The sequence below is a fragment of the Pteropus medius genome, unplaced genomic scaffold (genome assembly GCF_902729225.1).
Source record: "Pteropus medius unplaced genomic scaffold, Ma_sr-lr_union100, whole genome shotgun sequence".
Lineage (NCBI taxonomy): Eukaryota > Metazoa > Chordata > Mammalia > Chiroptera > Pteropodidae > Pteropus > Pteropus medius.
The window spans coordinates 356,011-373,077 of record NW_024341893.1 but is presented as its reverse complement, the minus strand read 5'-3'; the positions used below and the strand labels follow the sequence as shown (position 1 = coordinate 373,077).

Sequence of the window (17,067 nt, the reverse complement as noted above, 5' to 3'; positions counted from 1 at the left end):
AGCCTCATTCCCAGCCCATGATCACGCCCCACACCAATTCCCCATCTCTGGAATAAGAGCTGCTGCTCCCTTTTTCTGAGCATCTGCTGCCAAGCACATGGTTGGGAAATTGATCAAAATGTTCCCTTTCATCCTCACTGACCTCGTTGGATAGTATTGATCAATGTTGTTTTAAAGTGATGAAAACAAAGACTCAGAGACATGAAGTCACTTGCCCAGGGTCACGCTTAAGACCAGTAAACAGGACTTCTTATTCCAGAATTCGTGGTCTTAATCATTCTTCTGCTTGCGGTATTCTGTGCTCAGTGCCTGGCACACGGTAGGTGTTTAGTGGATGTCAGTTCACGAAGTGGGGAAGAATGAAGGCCGAGTATGACATGTGATCATTGGGTAAATTAAAATCGTCATCGGAATTAGTTGAGTTTCTTTTCTGCGCCAGGCTATTCTTTCAAATCTTACAATGTTCCTAGGTGACAGACACTGTGATTATCTCTGCTGTAACAATGGGGAAACTGAGGCTCAGAGATGTTAGGTCTATTTTCTAAGGACACGCAGTAAGTGGTTGAGCTGGGATTCAAGCTCATGCTGCCTCCAAAGTGTCAGTGACCATGACTTCAAACCTCATACACCATTAATACACTTAGTAAATACTTATTGAGCTCCTACTGTGTGCTGAGCATGGCAGGAAGTGTGATTAAAAAGACAGGCATAGCTTATGTCCTGATGGATCTCGAATTGTAGATAAGGACATAATCACATAAGTGAATTTCTAATTACAAATCAGGATAAGGAATTTGTAGGAACTAGGAGGAAATGGTAAGATGCTCTGAGGAAGAGTAACAAGAGGAGACCACTCTAGACAAGGTGAACAGGGAGGCTTGTCTGAGGAAATCTGAGTTGAGCCCTGGAGGATGAGTGGTAGTTAGGCACACAGAAGAGGGAACAGTGTTCCAGACAGTGAGAACAGCATGCGCAAAGGCCCTGGGGTGGAAGGTAGATTGGTGTGTTCAGACATAATGATAGGTAATTTCTCTATGGTGGTGTATATGTGTCAGGCACTATTTAATCCCCTGAGGTAGATCCCCATTTGGCAGATACAAAAATCGAGGCACAGAGAGGTTGGTTGTCTCGCTCATGGTCACACAGCTAGTAAGAGTGGGTTCCCCCTCCCTCCCCAGTACCTTCAATCCCTCTGCCCGAGTGCTCACCCTCATGCTCCCCCACTCTTTCTGATCCCCCAGATGTCAACATGGAGGCTCCGGATGAGAAGTCCATCATCACCTATGTGGTGTCTTTCTACCACTATTTCTCCAAGATGAAGGCGCTGGCTGTGGAAGGCAAGCGGATCGGGAAGGTATGAGGAGCCAGGGAATGGGGCGGGAAGGAGCCTGGGAACCACGCAGGGGCGTATCTGCGGTGAGACTGACCCCAGTTCCTGCGCCGCTGAGGTCCTGGACCAGGTGCTGGAGGTGGGGAAGATCATTGACCGCTACGAGGAGCTGGCGGCTGAGCTGCTGGCCTGGATCCACCGCACCGTGGGCCTCATCAGCAACCAGAAGTTCGCCAACTCACTGAGCGGGGTGCAGCAGCAGCTGCAGACGTTCACGGCCTACTGCACGCTGGAGAAACCTGTCAAGTGAGGCCCAGCTCGGGAGGGCGGCGGCGGGGAGCTGGGGAGGTGGGGTTGCTGAGCTCGAGCCCTTCCAGGTTTCAGGAGAAGGGGAACCTAGAGGTGCTGCTCTTCAGCATCCAGAGCAAATTGCGAGCCTGCAACCGTCGCCTCTATGTGCCTCGTGAGGGCTGCGGCATCTGGGATATCGACAAGGTGAGGATGTGGGTGCGGGGAGAGGCGGGGTGGCTTGGTGAATTGTCGTATCGGTCGCGCACTGCTCAAGAGAGCTGTTCACATGATAGACACCGTGGAGGGACCTTCATTCGGACAGTTCTCCAGCAGTAAAGTGTCACGAGGAAGCGTTTTCTCCAATCTGCACAAAAGTGCCATTCGTGCTAGGAGTGGCCTCAGACAGAGAAGCCAAGGCCATTAAACTAGGGGAGTAATTGGAGTCTGACTGCCTCCTCTTGGCTCCCTAGGCATGGGGCCAGCTGGAGAAGGCAGAGCATGAGCGGGAGGCTGCCCTACGGGCCGAGCTGATCCGGCAGGAGAAGCTGGAACTCCTGGCCCAGAGGTTTGACCACAAGGTGGCCATGAGGGAGAGCTGGTTGAATGAGAACCAGCGCCTGGTCTCCCAGGTACCGGGTGTGGGGCTCAGCAGGGGTGGAGGTTGGGGGTAGGGCTGATGGTCCTGGGACCAGGGAGGGAGATTTGAGCTCCTAAGCAACAGAGAAGTGTTGGATTAGTCTCCTAGGTGACGAATGAGGGTGGGAAGTGAGAATTGGTCTCCTAAGTGATTGGGTGGGGAGGAGAGTGGGCCTAATCTCCAGGGCAACAGGAGAATGAGGTTGGTCTCCAAGGTAACTAGAGAGGACAGAATTAGTTTCTTCAGAAATAGGGAGAGTATTTAATTATCTCTTAAGTGACAAAAAAGGTTGTATCTGGTGTCCAGGGTAACTCAGGAGGATATAATCGGTCTCCTAAGTAACAAGATAAGGTTGGCTAGGTCCCCAGTCTCTAGTGAAATGGAAGGATGGGGTCTGTTTCCTGGGTAACAAGTTGGTAACAAGTTTAGAGTTAGCGATGTAACAGAAAAGGGTGAGGCTGGTTTCCATGGTAACCATGGAATGGTGAGGGATGGTGAGGCTGATCTCCAAGGTAACAGAGGGAGAGGGGCTTGTCCCCAGGTAACAGGAGAGAATGAAACTGGTCTCCAGGGTAATAGGAAAGGGTGGGGCTGGTGTCCATGGTAACTGGGGGATGGCGAGGCTGGTCTCCAGGTAACAGGATGGTGGGACTGGTCTCTAGGGTAACAGAAGCAGGTGGGGGAGTTTCCAGGTTCATACAGGGTCAAGTTAACAGGCGGGCTGCTGAGGCAGCCTCACTGAGTATCTGTGGCCTGCCCTGACCCAGGACAACTTTGGTTATGAGCTGCCGGCAGTAGAGGCGGCCATGAAGAAGCACGAGGCAATCGAGGCGGACATTGCAGCTTATGAGGAGCGGGTGCAGGGTGTGGCGGAGCTGGCCCAGGCACTGGCGGCTGAGGGCTACTACGACGCCCGGCGGGTAGCAGCCCAGCGTGACAGCGTCCTGCGCCAGTGGGCCCTGTTGACCGGGCTGGTAGGTGCCCGGCGGACACGGCTTGAGCAGAACCTGGCCCTGCAGAAGGTTTTCCAGGAGATGGTGCACATGGTGGACTGGATGGAGGAGATGCAGGTGGGCGCCGGACCGGGGCCAAGGACGGCGGTGCTGTGCTGGGAGTGGGGAGGGGCATAGGCACCGAGAGGGTTGTCAGAGACGTGGAGAGCGAAGGGCAGAGAAGGAAAGAAGTAAAGAGAGACAATGAGAAAGAGAAAGAGAAAGAGATACAGAGAGAGACGGAGAGGCAGAGAGTGAGAGACAGAGAAATAGATTAAAAAGACGGAGCTATAGAGCCAGAGGGAGAGAGGGAGACAGAGACAGAGACAGAGACGGAGATGGAGAAGACACAAGTTAGCAATGGAAATCTAAATGACTACGAGAAAGACACATAGGAAGATTGAATGCACTTGAGAAACAGCGACCAGCAGGAGATAGATAGACAGATAGACACAGAGAGAGATGGAGAAAAGGGTGGAAGCAGAGAGAGAAATACAGACAGGGAGAGACATGGAGAGAAAGAGATGGGGGGAGATATAGAGACGAGAGAGATGCAGACGAGTACAAATGAGGAGAGAGAGGTAGGGGCGGAGAGAGGTGGAAGAAGACAGAGGTAGAGGGGACACCGTGACAGACACGGAGCCTAGAAATGTGGAGACGATGAGAGATGGAATATGCAGAGAGAGAGATGATGGTAACAGGGACACGGAGACCGAGATAGAGGTCAGAGTTCAAACGACTGTGTAGGGGAGCAGAGGGCTGGCTTGCGCAGTGAGGGGCGGGGAGGGACCTGAGGGCCAATGCCAGGAACGAGCTCAGTGCTGCCCCTTCTTGCAGGCTCAGCTGCTGTCCCGGGAGTGTGGGCAGCACTTGGTGGAGGCCGAGGACCTGCTGCAGAAGCATGGACTGCTGGAGGGGGACATCGCTGCCCAGAGGGAGCGCGTGGAGGCCCTCAATGCGGCCGCCCTGCGTTTCTCCCAGCTGCAGGGTGAGTCTGGGGGTTGGCGTGGAGACTTCCAGGGCCGGTGCTAATAGAAGCGGAGTGAGTCCTGTAGAGACAGGAAGGGGTGAGCGCCTTGTCTTTGGAGGCATCCAAGCACAGACTAAGATCCCACTCCACCAGGGATATGTCATCAGGAGAATTAGTGCCTTGATCGGGAGGTCGAACCACATGACTTCTTCCTGCTTTGAAAGTCTGTAGTTATAATTCCCATTTATTGAGCACTCGTTATGCACTAAGCCCTTGCAGCCAGATCTCAGTGAATATCATGAAAGGACCGTGTAAGATACTGTATTGTCAGGGCCTGTTCAGCAGCAAGTGATAGAAACTCAATTTAATTAGCATAAGGAGGAAAGGGGAATGTATTGGCTGATATAACTAAAATGTCCGGGGAGGGGTAGGTTTGGCTTCAGGAAGGGCTGGATCCAGGCATGGTTCAATGATGCTTTTAAGACTCTATCTTTCTCCAACTCTAGTCTCTATGTTTGTGTCACTGTTGGACAGTCCCTCCCCTTTTAGTATAAATCTGGGGTCATTCAGCCCTATGTTTATATCCCAGCAGCTTAGCGGACCCTGCAGGAGACAGGCCCCTTTTCTCAATAATTCTGACAAAAGGTCCAGGGAAAGCTTTCCTTAGCCCACTGTGGGTTCTGTCCCCATTGCTCAGCCAAACGTCATGGCCCCAGGCTATACAGTGATCCTATTGACCACATTTTAGTGACGTGCCCACCCCAGGGCCAAGAGTGGGGTCAGCTCCCTTCAAAGACATGGACTTGGGGGAGAGGAGGTGGGCCACCATCATCAGAAGCAGGGGCGTGGATGCTGATAGACAAAACTAAGATTGTCAGGTTCTCGTTTACTGCTGTCAGCGTCCTCCGGCCAGAGACCGCCAGGAACACCCTGGAGTCAACCCAAGCTGTGCACATTGGCTTTTGGCACATATCATGGGGCATCTCAGTAAGAGAGCATTAAGAGGGGCTTGTTATCAGACGTGGGCTTGTGTCAGGTTACACGGGGATGACTTCATGCAGTGTGTCTTGCTGTAGAATGAATGCTGTCAGGAAGTTGGGGTAAAGAGATGACTGCCCATCTTAATCATTTTTCTCCAGGTGATGGGAGGAACAGGAATTGGCGGGTCATTCACCTTAGCTCGGCGAAGGGGGATGGGTGGCCGTTTGTGTGATTTGCACGGTGACCTTGTTTTTGCGTGTGCCCACCACGATGGTGGGGTGGTCTCATTTTCGTCCCACTCCATCATGGTCTCAGAGTGGCCTTGTCTGATGCTGGCGTCTGGTGGAGCTGTGTATGCTAGCTGTGTGTGCTGACAGCAGTCAGGGCTGCCTTTTTCTTTCATCCTGAGGCCCAGAGCCGCAGAGCCGATAAGAGAGTTTTGAGGCTGGTCTGTCTCATTCCTTTATCTGGAGCCAGGAGGACCCTTTGGAATCCTGGAGCTTTGTTAGAAAAGGAAGAGCTTGTAAGGACTGCAGGATGGTGGGAGAGTTTCTCAACCTCATGGGTTGGGTCATATCTTAAGAGTGAGTGTTGAGGTCTCCTTCCAAGCCCTGGCAGAGATGTCCATCTCCATCCTGGGTCAGCCCCTCTCACCCTCATCAGAAACACAGGAGAGGTTGTTGGGACCCTCTCCTTCACCTTAGGGGTGTTTGTCCTAGGAGGCTCCCTCTGTCTTGTTGTGAGATCTTGGTGCCTGGTGACAACCAGCAGCATGGAGAAAACAGCACAGGCTAGTGTGGGGTATGTTGTCATGGTGACGAAAGGCGGCGGTGCCTGATACGTGGTCCAGAGTGGTTGATGTGCTGATCTGCTGCATCTTAGCTGAACCTGGGCAAGCAGCTTCCCTCCCTGAGTCTCAGCTTCTTCATCTGTAAGATGGGGCTAGTAAGAATTCCGATGTCATAGGATGGTCATGAGGATTAAATGACGTGGTGTCAGAGTAAGGGGCGGATACATAGACGCTGGTGTTGGTTATTATTCAGTTGGATATCTTGGTATTTGGGTCAGTGTCAGTGAATATCCAGAATTATAGATATTCTGCATTCCATCTAGGGCAGTATTTTGACCGAGTCAAAAATACATTTACTCATGACCCAGAGTTCACACGCGCACGTTCGCAAACACTAGATTTTGTAAATCAGTACTTCCCTTTACCTTGTATGCTGCTTTCTGATGTTTTCTACTCATGCTATTCTAGTCCATTAAAGAAATGCTGACTGTGACTCATTAAGTTAATTTCACAGTTCTCTACTCACAGACTAGAGGTCTGGGAGGAAAGCGAAATGTTTGAAGACAAAAAAGGAGTTCAGGTTATCACTGGGGTTATGAGATAAGGCCACAGAGGATGAGAGAGACCTGGGAAACGGCCTTAGAGTAGAGCAGTTTCCTTTGCCCCAGTCGTGAAGGAAACACAATCTACAGTAGTAACATATGCCAATTCCAGGATTCTCTAAATCTCAGTGTCCAACCATCATTCAATGTCACCATTTTCATTAGGCTGCTGCTCTGGGTTCCACCCTGTGCTGGACAATGGTGAGAACACGGTGTGACTCTTCTGGCCCCAGGACCTGCCCTCAAGGGGCTCCCAGTTCAGTGGCGTAGACAGAACCGGCAGTGATAGCCCAGTGGGGTCAGGGCCGGGAAGGGGGAAGCAGAGAAGCCTGGGAGAGCCAGAAAAGGCGCCTGCTCCGGACTCGGGGTGTCAAGGAAGGTTGCCTGGATGAGGAGAGCCGTAACCTGGTTCCTGATGAAGCCTATCCAAGGACTGGGGAGGTAGCCGTCACCACCCTCTCTTTGGCGCCCCCTGGCGCGTGCCCAACCTGTGATCCTCCCCTTCTCCTGGCCCAGGCTACCAGCCCTGCGATCCTCAGGTTATCTGCAACCGCGTGAACCACGTGCACGGCTGTCTGGCGGAGCTGCAGGAAGAGGCGGCGCGGCGACGCGCGGAGTTGGAGGCCTCGCGGAGCCTGTGGGCGCTGCTGCAGGAGCTGGAGGAGGCCGAGAGCTGGGCCCGCGACAAGGAGCGCCTTCTAGAGGCCGCAGGCGGCAGCGGCGGTGGGGGCGGCGCGGCTGGCGCGGCTGGCGCTGCGGGCGGAGCGCACGACCTGTCCAGCACCGCGCGCCTCCTAGCGCAGCACAAGATCCTGCAGGGCGAACTGGGCGGGCGGCGGGCGCTGCTGCAGCAGGCCCTGCGGCGCGGCGAGGAGCTGGCTGCTGCCGGCGGTGCCGAGGGCCCGGGCGCCGAGACGGTGCACCTGGCGGGCCTGGCAGAGCGCGCGGCGAGCGCGCGGCGGCGCTGGCAGCGGCTGGAAGAGGCCGCGGCTCGGCGCGAGCGGCGGCTGCAGGAGGCGCGGGCGCTGCACCAGTTCGGCGCGGACCTCGATGCGCTCCTGGACTGGCTCCGCGATGCCTACCGTCTCGCAGCCGCAGGAGACTTCGGCCACGATGAAGCGTCCAGCCGCCGCCTGGCACGCCAGCACCGCGCGCTCACCGGGGAGGTGGAGGCGCATCGCGGGCCGGTGGGCGGCCTGAGGCGTCAGCTGGCGTCACTGGGGGGCGTCAGCGGCGCCGGGCCGCTGGTGGTGGCACTGCAGGTGCGCGTGGTGGAGGCCGAGCAGCTCTTCGCAGAGGTGACTGAGGTGGCTGCGCTGCGGCGCCAGTGGCTGCGGGATGCCCTCGCTGTCTACCGCATGTTCGGCGAGGTGCACGCGTGCGAGCTGTGGGTCGGAGAGAAGGAGCAATGGCTGCTCTCCATGAGCGTGCCCGCTTCACTCGACGACGTCGAGGTGGTGCAGCACAGGTGAGGGAGCACTCGGGGGGCTCCCGGGTCCCTTTCCTCACACACAGTCTCTCCTTCGTTGGTTCAACAGTTCCTCTATTTGGTCAGCTGGAACCAGGGTTTCCAGTACAATGGGAATGAAATTAGTCCCAACTTCACAGGATTGTGGTGAGCAAAAACGAGCGAATACGTGTAGAACACTTGGCAAACGCCAGCGGACAGGGAGCATTCCAGGGGCTTTTGCTGTTATTACTATAAAGTTTATATTCACCTGGCACGAAATTAACTGCAGCTCCTCCAGGGACACATGAGCCTGGCCCCTCCCCTGGGCCTCTCCTTGCCCCTGTACAGCACTCGCCTCCCTCACTAATAAAATAACCCTGGCTATTTTCACTTCCTCTTCCCACGCCCTGTGCTACCTTCCTCCACAGCACTTACCCCTCTGTGGCACATCAGATACTGAATTGCCTATTGGCCAATTTAGGAATAAGTTGTTAAGTTAGTGGATGAACCCTCTGCACCTCTCTCTCTGAGCACCTCGTTCATTCATTCATTCATTCTGCAGCTACTTACTGAGCTCCTGCTCTGTTTTAGGTCTTGTGCTGGGCATTGCTGGGAACCCACAGGCCTGGTCCCTGACTTTACTGTGCCCAGTTACCCAAGCCGCAGCCTTGGGCATTGTTTTAAACAAGGGTGGACCTGCCCAGCTTTAAAACGTTCTCCCTGGCTGTCATGTAGAGGGTGGTTGGAAGGGGTGAGAGTGATGGCTAGAAGCCCAAAGAGGCAGCTGGTTTGGTGACCCAGGTAAAAGGGGATAGGACTGGACCAGAGCAGGAGGCCATAGGGATGGACAGGCTCGGGGGGCGGGAGGCGTTGTCCAAAACAGGGCCCAGGGATCTGGCCTGGGGGATAGTGGGACTGTTCCTGAGATGGGGATCCGGAAGAAGAACAAATCTGGGGGGAGATGCTGAAGTCAGTTTGAGCCACATTGGGTGTGAGCAGCCCCAAGGAGGTGTACAGCAGGCTTTGAGGTTAGAGATGGTTCAAAAGGAATGAGGTTGGGGCAGGGGACTGAGGTGTGGGAGTGGAAAGGTCAGGGATGATGATCGAGGCTGTGGGGATGGGTGACATGGCCCAAGCAGGATATGAGCGGAAGCTCAGAGGGCCCAGGACAGAGCCCTGAGGAATAGCAGGTAGAAGGAGGAGGAGCTAGCAAGGAGAAGGTGAGGTTGGAGAGTTCGGAAGAGATCCAGGAGAAGGCAGTTTCATAAAAGCCCAGAAGTGGGCAGGTGCCCAGGGTCCAGGCCTCTCTGAGCACATTTATCCTCCTTCTGCAGATTTGAGAGTCTGGACCAGGAGATGAACAGTCTGATGGGCCGTGTCCTGGATGTGAACCACACAGTCCAGGAGCTGGTGGAAGGAGGCCACCCCAGTTCAGACGAGGTGCGCTCCTGCCAGGACCACCTCAACAGCAGGTAGGTGAGGCCTGGGGCTGGAAGTCTATCTAGGTATCTTTCCATCATTCCTTTCCTTATTCACTCAACCGTGAAGATCAAGAACGTGCAATTTCAAACCCTTGTAATAATCATGGCCCCCCAGTAAATCAGCAAAATCTTGAAAAAAAATGGTAATACCTAATGCTAGTGGTGATGTGGTAAAATGAGGATACAATACGTTTCAGTGGGTTATTAATGTATTTGTTCAGAAAAGGTTTATTAAATATCTATTATCTAACCAGGAAGTTTTCTACGCACTTTATATACCTTGTTTTATCTCCCAATATCCCAATTTCCATAGTAAAGATTCCAGAATTCAAGATGCTTTAAAAATAGTAACAAATTAATACCTTTCCTCCTAGAACACTACCAGCAGTGTGTTCTCCCAGTGTGGGTAGGGTTCATAGATGAAGACACAGATCCAGAGAGATGAACTCTTTAACATGATTTCTCAATCTAGTAAGTAGGAATCAAACCCAATTCTGTCTGAATCCAGAGCCGGGGCTCTTGATCCGCATGTATTCAGTCTTCCCAGCAACCCTGTGGGGTAGAAATTATCCCATGTTAGTGAGGAGGAAACTGGGGCTCACAGAGGTGGAGACACTAGCCCAAGGTCCCACAGCAAGTTAGAGAGTCGAGTCTGGATTTAAAGTTGAATTTTTCTGACTCCAAAGACTGTGCTCTTGACTGCTGCATTGTAAGATCCCGATATCCAGTGATTTTTAAGCCGTCGTAGACTTGGCAATCCTAAAGCATTAGGGCCTAAAAAGATATCAACAACAAGAATGATTTACTGTCTATTTAGATTACATACCAAGTGCTTTAGCCACATGATCTCGTTAAACGCTCAATGATGTGGACATTATTATTCCCATTTTCCAGATGAGGAAACTGAGAATCAGAGAAGGAAATGATTCGCCCAAGGTCACATGGTGGATCTGGCCAGAGCAGAACTTGAACTTGGGTCCTTTGTTTTCAGAGTCCTAATCTCTGCCCTTATGAGATGTCCATTCTAGTGGGGGCAGAGAGAAAGTTAACAAATAAAGTAATAAATGGGGAAGATATTTAGAGAATTGTAAGGATTTATTCAGGAATTAGAGGACAGTGACCTGGCAGTTAGCACGGCTGAGGCGAAGTCCCTGACACAGAGAAGGGCTTGAAATGTTCTAAAGATCATCCCCACTCAATAACGGTTGTACACAGGTGCTGTCTGAAGCACTTCAGAAATCAGAACTCCTTTGACTCTCACAATACCCCTATGATGCAGGTACCATGCTATGATTGTGTCCATTTTACTGATGGAGAAACTGAGGCACAGACCGAGTTACTAACCAAAGGGCGCACATCTCAGATTTGACTCCGGGCCATCCTGCTAGGATTGTGTGCTTGTAACCTGGGCCACACACACAACCTATGACGGAGAACTGAGGCTTAGAGTAGTATCATCACCAACCGAGGACACAGAGCACTATATAATTTTTCCACTAATTTATTTTAGAACAAAACAGGTTTGCCTTCATACCACTCTGTCCTCAGCAGTCGGCTCATAGTAGCCAATCAACTACTATTCGTCGGACCCAGCACATTACGTGATGTAAACCAGCACTTCTCACATTCTTCGGTCTTGAACCCCTTTACACCCTTCAAAACTATTAAGGATCCCAAAGAGCTTGTTTTATTAATATTAGACATTAATAGTAAGTAAGTTAAAAATATTAAGTCGTTTAAAAATAACAATAGTGAACCAATTATGTTAACATTTTTTAAGTGAAAATAGTTTTTTAAAAGATGTAGCGAGAAGAGTGGCATCATTTGGCTGTTTTACAAATCTCTTTAATGTCCGGCTTGAGGGAAGAGGGCAGCTGTGTTCTCAGGGCAGCTTCCGCATTCGGTCGTCGTCATGTAGCCCTGGAAAAGTCCACTGTACACTCTGGAGACAATGAGAGTGGAAAGATCGCGTTTTAGCGTTATTACGAAGCGTTATTTGACCTCGCTCAGATTTCATTTTGAGAACCGCTGCTCTAAGCAGTGTGCGTAGGGTTCCATTTTTATGCAGGCAGAAACTGGGCGCGGTGAGAAAAAGTGACTTTCCAAGGCCACACAGTAGCTGGGTTCTACCCTGGGTCGGTCGGTGGGCCCTCCACGCCTAAGAGGAGGCCCTGTCTTCCACGAGCCACTCTCCTTCCCCTGGGCAGGTGGAACCGCATCGTGGAGCTGGTGGAACAGCGCAAAGAGGAGGTGAGCGCGGTGTTGTTGGTGGAGAATCACGTGCTGGAGGTGGCCGAGGTGCGCGCCCAGGTGCGTGAGAAGCGGAGGGCCGTGGAGAGCGCGCCCCGCGCGGGCGGCGCCCTGCAGTGGCGCCTTAGCGGCCTGGAGGCGGCTCTACAAGCGCTGGAGCCGCGCCAGGCGGCCCTCCTGGAGGAGGCAGAGCTGCTGGCAGCACGCTTCCCCACGCAGGCGGCGCGGCTGCACCAGGGTGCCGAGGAACTCGGCGCCGAATGGGGCGCGCTGGCCAGCGCGGCTCAAGCCTGCGGTGAGGCTGTGGCGGCGGCCGGGCGCCTGCAGCGCTTCCTGCACGATCTGGACGCTTTCCTGGACTGGCTGGTGCGCGCCCAGGAGGCAGCGGGCGGCGACGAAGGACCCCTGCCCGGCAGCCTGGAAGAGGCTGATGCGCTGCTGGCGCGCCACGCTGCGCTCAAAGAGGAAGTGGACCAACGCGAGGAGGACTATGCGCGCATTGTGGCGGCCAGCGAGGCGCTGCTGGCGGCGGAAGGCCCGGAGCTGGGCCCCGGCCTGGCACTCGACGAGTGGCTGCCGCACCTCGAGCTTGGCTGGCACAAGCTGCTCGGCATGTGGGAGGCGCGCAGGGAGGCGCTGGTCCAGGCGCACGTCTACCAGCTTTTCCTGCGAGACTTACACCAGGCGCGGGCCGTGCTACACAACCAGGTGCCAGCTCGGGGGTTCACGAGGGTGGGGTCCCAGGCCTTGGAGGACTGCTGGGACAGGAAAATGGAAGAGTGTTCTTGCGAGTCCGAGGCTTATCGGAAGTGGATGGGAGTGGGGAGGGTAGCAGGTATGGATAGCTGAGTTTGTGCATCATCCAGTGTGAACACGTGTGGGAGTGTGTGTAACAGAATTTGAGAATTACGATGGATGGGTTGGTGTCTTAGCCGAGGTGACTATCTAGAATGAGTAATGCACTTGGCTGTTCGTTAGAGTAGCTTCCTGGGTTTGTGGATTATGTGGAAGGAAATGAGTTTGAGATTGACTGGTGATGGTTAATGCGTTCAAAGATCTTGAGGTGAATAATCTTTATCCTACGTTAGGATAAAGATTTTATCCTAACGTAGGATAAAGATTATGGAGTAGGTATTTTAGGCTGAGAGATTATTGGGATCAATAAGCGATTGTGGATTATGAGGTTGTGGGTGCCTAAATTAGCAGATGATCTTATTGGGGCTGGCAATTTGCAGATTCTCCTGAGAGGGTAACTGTGTCTGTGGTTTGAAGTAACTGTGTCTGGTGGTTCTCTGGGAACAGATGAACCAGTTTAGAGATCATTCTGGCATGGGAACCAAGTTTGGGATTTGCAAGATAGAATACAGTTTTGAGATTGTCCAAGAGTAGGTACCAATTTTGTGGGATCATTTGAGAAAGAGGGACCACAGTTGCTAGTTATCTAGAGCAGGGGTCCCCAACACCTCTGGGGCCACGGACCAGTATCGGTATCGGTTTGTGGCCTGTTAGGGACTCAGCTGCACAGCAGGAGATGAGCAGCAGGTGAGCAGAGCGAAGCTTCACGTGTACTTGCAGCCGCACCCCAGCGCCAGCATCACGGCCTCAGCTCCACCTCAGATCATCAGGCATTAGATTCTCATAGGCGCACCAGTCCCTGATGACAAAAATGTTGGGGACCGCTGATCTAGAGAAAGCTGATCCAGTCTGAGGATTATCTGGAGAGACAGAGAGGGAGCCCTTGGAATCATGCGGTTACTAAATATTTGAGCCTAGGTGGCCATGAGAGACCCTTTCTGACCCATGCATTTTACCAGTTAGAAAACTAACCCCAGAGAGGGAAAGAACTTCCCTGAGGACACACAGCACCCAGTTCAGTCTTTATCAATTGACCGAATAGTCACTGAGTGCCTTCTCTGTGCCAGACACTTTCCTGGGTTGAGTGAATGTAAAATCTCACCCTCGTAGGGATGGCATTCTGGTGTGTATGTATGTGGGAGAGGTGATAAACAAGTAAATGCATATATATCAGGTACAAGCTATGAAAATTAATAAAGAGAGGTAAAGGATATGGCCGGAGTAGAGGGGGATGTTTTTTGGCAGGGTGATCAGAGACCTGAAGAAAATGAAGGAATCAGCCTTGGGTTATCTGGAGAGAGAGACTGCCAGGCAGAGGGACCAGAATGAGCAAAAGCCCCGGGGTGGGACCATGGCTGGCATGTCCGATGCTAGGAGCAAGGGGGCGGACCGTGGTGGCGAGCCAGGCTGGCTGCCTCTCCCAGGTCTTCGAAGGGAGCTGGGCTGACCTGTGGGCCACCCCTCTTCCCTCCCCAGGAGACAACACTGTTGAGCCTGGAGCTCCCAGGCACAGTGGAGTCAGTGGAGGAGGCATTGAAACAGCACCGGGATTTTCTCACCATGATGGAGCTGAACCAGCAAAAGATGCAGGTGGCCGTGCAGGCTGCAGAGGGCCTGCTGAGGCAGGGGAACATCTACGGGGAGCAGGCCCGGGAGGCCGTGACCCGGCTGCTGGAGAAGTAAGTCCCCCGCTCCCCAGGGGCGAGGGGTAGAGTGGTGAGGAGGCCAAGGTTCTGCTCTTTTCCGTCGCAGTTTGTGCTTCTCTGCCCCTCTCTGATTTCTATTTAATTCCATATTGTTTGAGATTTTACCTAAATTGATATTTTGTGAATATCATTATCTTGCGGTTGTCAACCCAAAAGATACAGAAAATACGATGAAAAGTTTCCAGAGCCTGCCCTTGGCCTGGACTAGCTGGACTGGTTAAAGTGTGACCACATTTTCCTGGATGTTCTCCATATGCCTGCTGGTCTGGCCTCTGGAACCTTGGGAGGTCCCCAAATACTGCAGCGAAAGGCTAGACATAGGTTCTGTCCCAGCTTTTCAGATGGGATGTTGTCCCCTCCCATGTTAGTTCTTGAATATTGGGAATGGACACCTCTGCTGGTCCCCAACCCAGGTTCTCTAGGAAGCATGCAGAATGTGTGTGTGTGTCACCATCTGTCACGGCTGCCCTGTCCTTTGCCCATTCTTACGCTAATCAGGCAGATATATATTGAATGTCTACTGTGTGTCAGACACTATTCTAGGTCCTGAACGAAACGGCGCCCTCTTAAAAAAAATTCCAGCCCCTGAGAAGAGTCCTATCGGACCCACTTCTTTGTCACTCTCACTGTTTATGCCACTTCTGGTGACCCCATCTTTCCCTTCTTTGGCCTGATCTAGGCTGGATAAGAGCCCAGCACCCCTCTTTGTGTCTTCCCGTCTTCTGATAGAAAGCCCACCTGGTCCTGAGACCCTGGCCCAGCTTTCGTCCAGGGCTCAGGAGATTCCCCCCCCTCCCCCCCAGATTCATCTGGGAAAAGGCTGGAGTTTTCTAAAGGAAACTTTTATGGAGATTCTGGTCCCGGGGCTGTAAACACGTGGTCTAGAGCCACAGCTCCAGCCCTGTGCCCTTCCTCCCGTTGCCCCGCATCTCCTGAGTGCGTGCTGTGTGCCAGGCTCTGCAGATGAGGGGCAGCCTGGAGGACTGTCCATTCTCGGAGTCATCCCTTCATTCCTTTCCAGTCATTAGTTGCTCCTTTCATTCTATTGCTTATTCATTTATTCTTCAGCCAATTAAACAGGCAGAATCCTTACTCTGTCGTAGGCCCTGTGTGAGGCACAGTGGTGACCAGGACAGAATATGATCCCTGTCTTCACCGAGCTCACATGCTATCTGACAGGGATGGCCCAGAGTAGCCAGGGCCAGGATAGGGAGACTGCTGTGGGAGCCCAGAGGGGTCATCTATACCAGGCTTGTGCTGGGCGAGGCTGAGAACACAGCAGGAATTGAGACAGACTCAGTTCTTGCCCACCCCGCAAGATCCCAGTTATTTACTGGTCTAGGGACACATTTCCCACCTGGTGGAAGCAATAAAACATCCACTCGGGGGTGAGGGCTGCTTGCCAAACCCACAAGCGGGGCAGAACCATGCAGAATCTGGGGCTGGGGCCCTGGGGTTAGACAGGGCCAGGTTCTAGTCCCAGCTCTACCCCTCAACCTGTGAGATTCTGGGTAAGTCACTTAGTCTCTCAATGGGCCTTGCCTCACCTGGAACCTGGCACAGCCTATGTGCTAGGTGCTGTTCATATCTGCATTTTGCACGTTGCCCAAGGTAACAGCTAGGAGGTGGCCCAGTTGGGATTGGAACCCTGCTGTTCACCCTCCTGGAGATTTTCCTCATCCCTAGTTGGCTGGCGAAGGCCTGGAGGGACTGATTTCAGTTCAATTTCAGAGGCATTTCCTATTTCCTGGCTTTCGAGACAAATCCAGGCAGGAGGGAGTCAGTCCTTTGCCTGTTTGTCTCTGGCCCTTCCTGTTCCTCCTTCCAGCTGTGCCCTGGTTCTGTGACTCCTCTCACACGCCGTCTCTTGCCTTTCATCTATCTGCGTATCTCTGTCTCTTTCTCTTCCTCTCTCGTTTTTCTCTGTCTCCATCTGTTCTCTCTCTCTTCTTCTGCCTCTCTTTCTCAGATACTTTACCTTCGTTTCTGTTATCTTTCGCTCTGCCTCTATGTCTCTCTTGCATTCATTCATTCATTCAGTCATTCAACAAATATATAGTGAGCACCTACTGCGTACTGTGTGCTAGGCTCTTTTTCTAGGCATTGGGGATACATCTGTAAATAAAATGGACAAAAATGCCTCATGGAATGATATTCTAGTGGGGGAGACAGATAAGATAAATAAATAACATATACAGTGTGTCAGATAGTATTGAGTGTGAAGGATTAAATTAAAGGAGAGAAGAGCTAGAAAGTGTTGAGGAGTGGTCAGGAGGGGCCTCACTGAGAAGATGACATTTGAGTGGTTGTCTGTGGGAAGAGTGTTTCAGGCAGAGGGAACAGCCAGTGCCAGGCCATGGGATGGAAGTGGCTGGTTGAAGGCACAGTGAAGTAGGATGCCCCCAGCCCCTTCCACCAGGCCTCTTGGGTACTTTGCCCTGCTCTGTGGGCAGCAGGCCAGGCCGCCTGGGGCTGGGTCCAGCCTGGCCAGTTCACTCAGGCTAAGGGCCTGCCCCGCCTTGCTGACATATCTGCCTTCCCTCCCTGTGGCTCCAGCCATTGCTCTCCGCACATCCTACTCTCTTCCCTGTCTCCAACTCTGTTGCACCCTTCTGTCTGTCCAGCTGTGTCTTTTGCTGGTGGCATCTTGCCTGCCCCTCTCTGGGCTGTCCCTGCCCTCTCTGTCACTTCCCTTCTTCCCCTCCCTCTGCCTCTTTCTCTCTTTTTCTCTC

At 52.9% G+C, this 17,067-nt stretch overlaps 1 protein-coding gene across 1 annotated transcript in view; it reads left to right on the top strand.

The window, feature by feature from the left end:
- The window catches only part of SPTBN4 (spectrin beta, non-erythrocytic 4), a 65,534-nt gene that overhangs the window by 15,578 nt on the left and 32,889 nt on the right, over window positions 1-17,067 (top strand). The window contains exons 6-15 of the mRNA XM_039855161.1: window positions 1,242-1,354; window positions 1,449-1,636; window positions 1,708-1,825; window positions 2,092-2,250; window positions 3,026-3,328; window positions 4,088-4,238; window positions 7,110-8,061; window positions 9,378-9,515; window positions 11,732-12,482; window positions 14,106-14,308. Of these exons, the coding sequence (XP_039711095.1) occupies window positions 1,242-1,354; window positions 1,449-1,636; window positions 1,708-1,825; window positions 2,092-2,250; window positions 3,026-3,328; window positions 4,088-4,238; window positions 7,110-8,061; window positions 9,378-9,515; window positions 11,732-12,482; window positions 14,106-14,308 (3,076 nt within the window). The remainder of the gene's footprint in view (window positions 1-1,241; window positions 1,355-1,448; window positions 1,637-1,707; window positions 1,826-2,091; window positions 2,251-3,025; window positions 3,329-4,087; window positions 4,239-7,109; window positions 8,062-9,377; window positions 9,516-11,731; window positions 12,483-14,105; window positions 14,309-17,067) is intronic.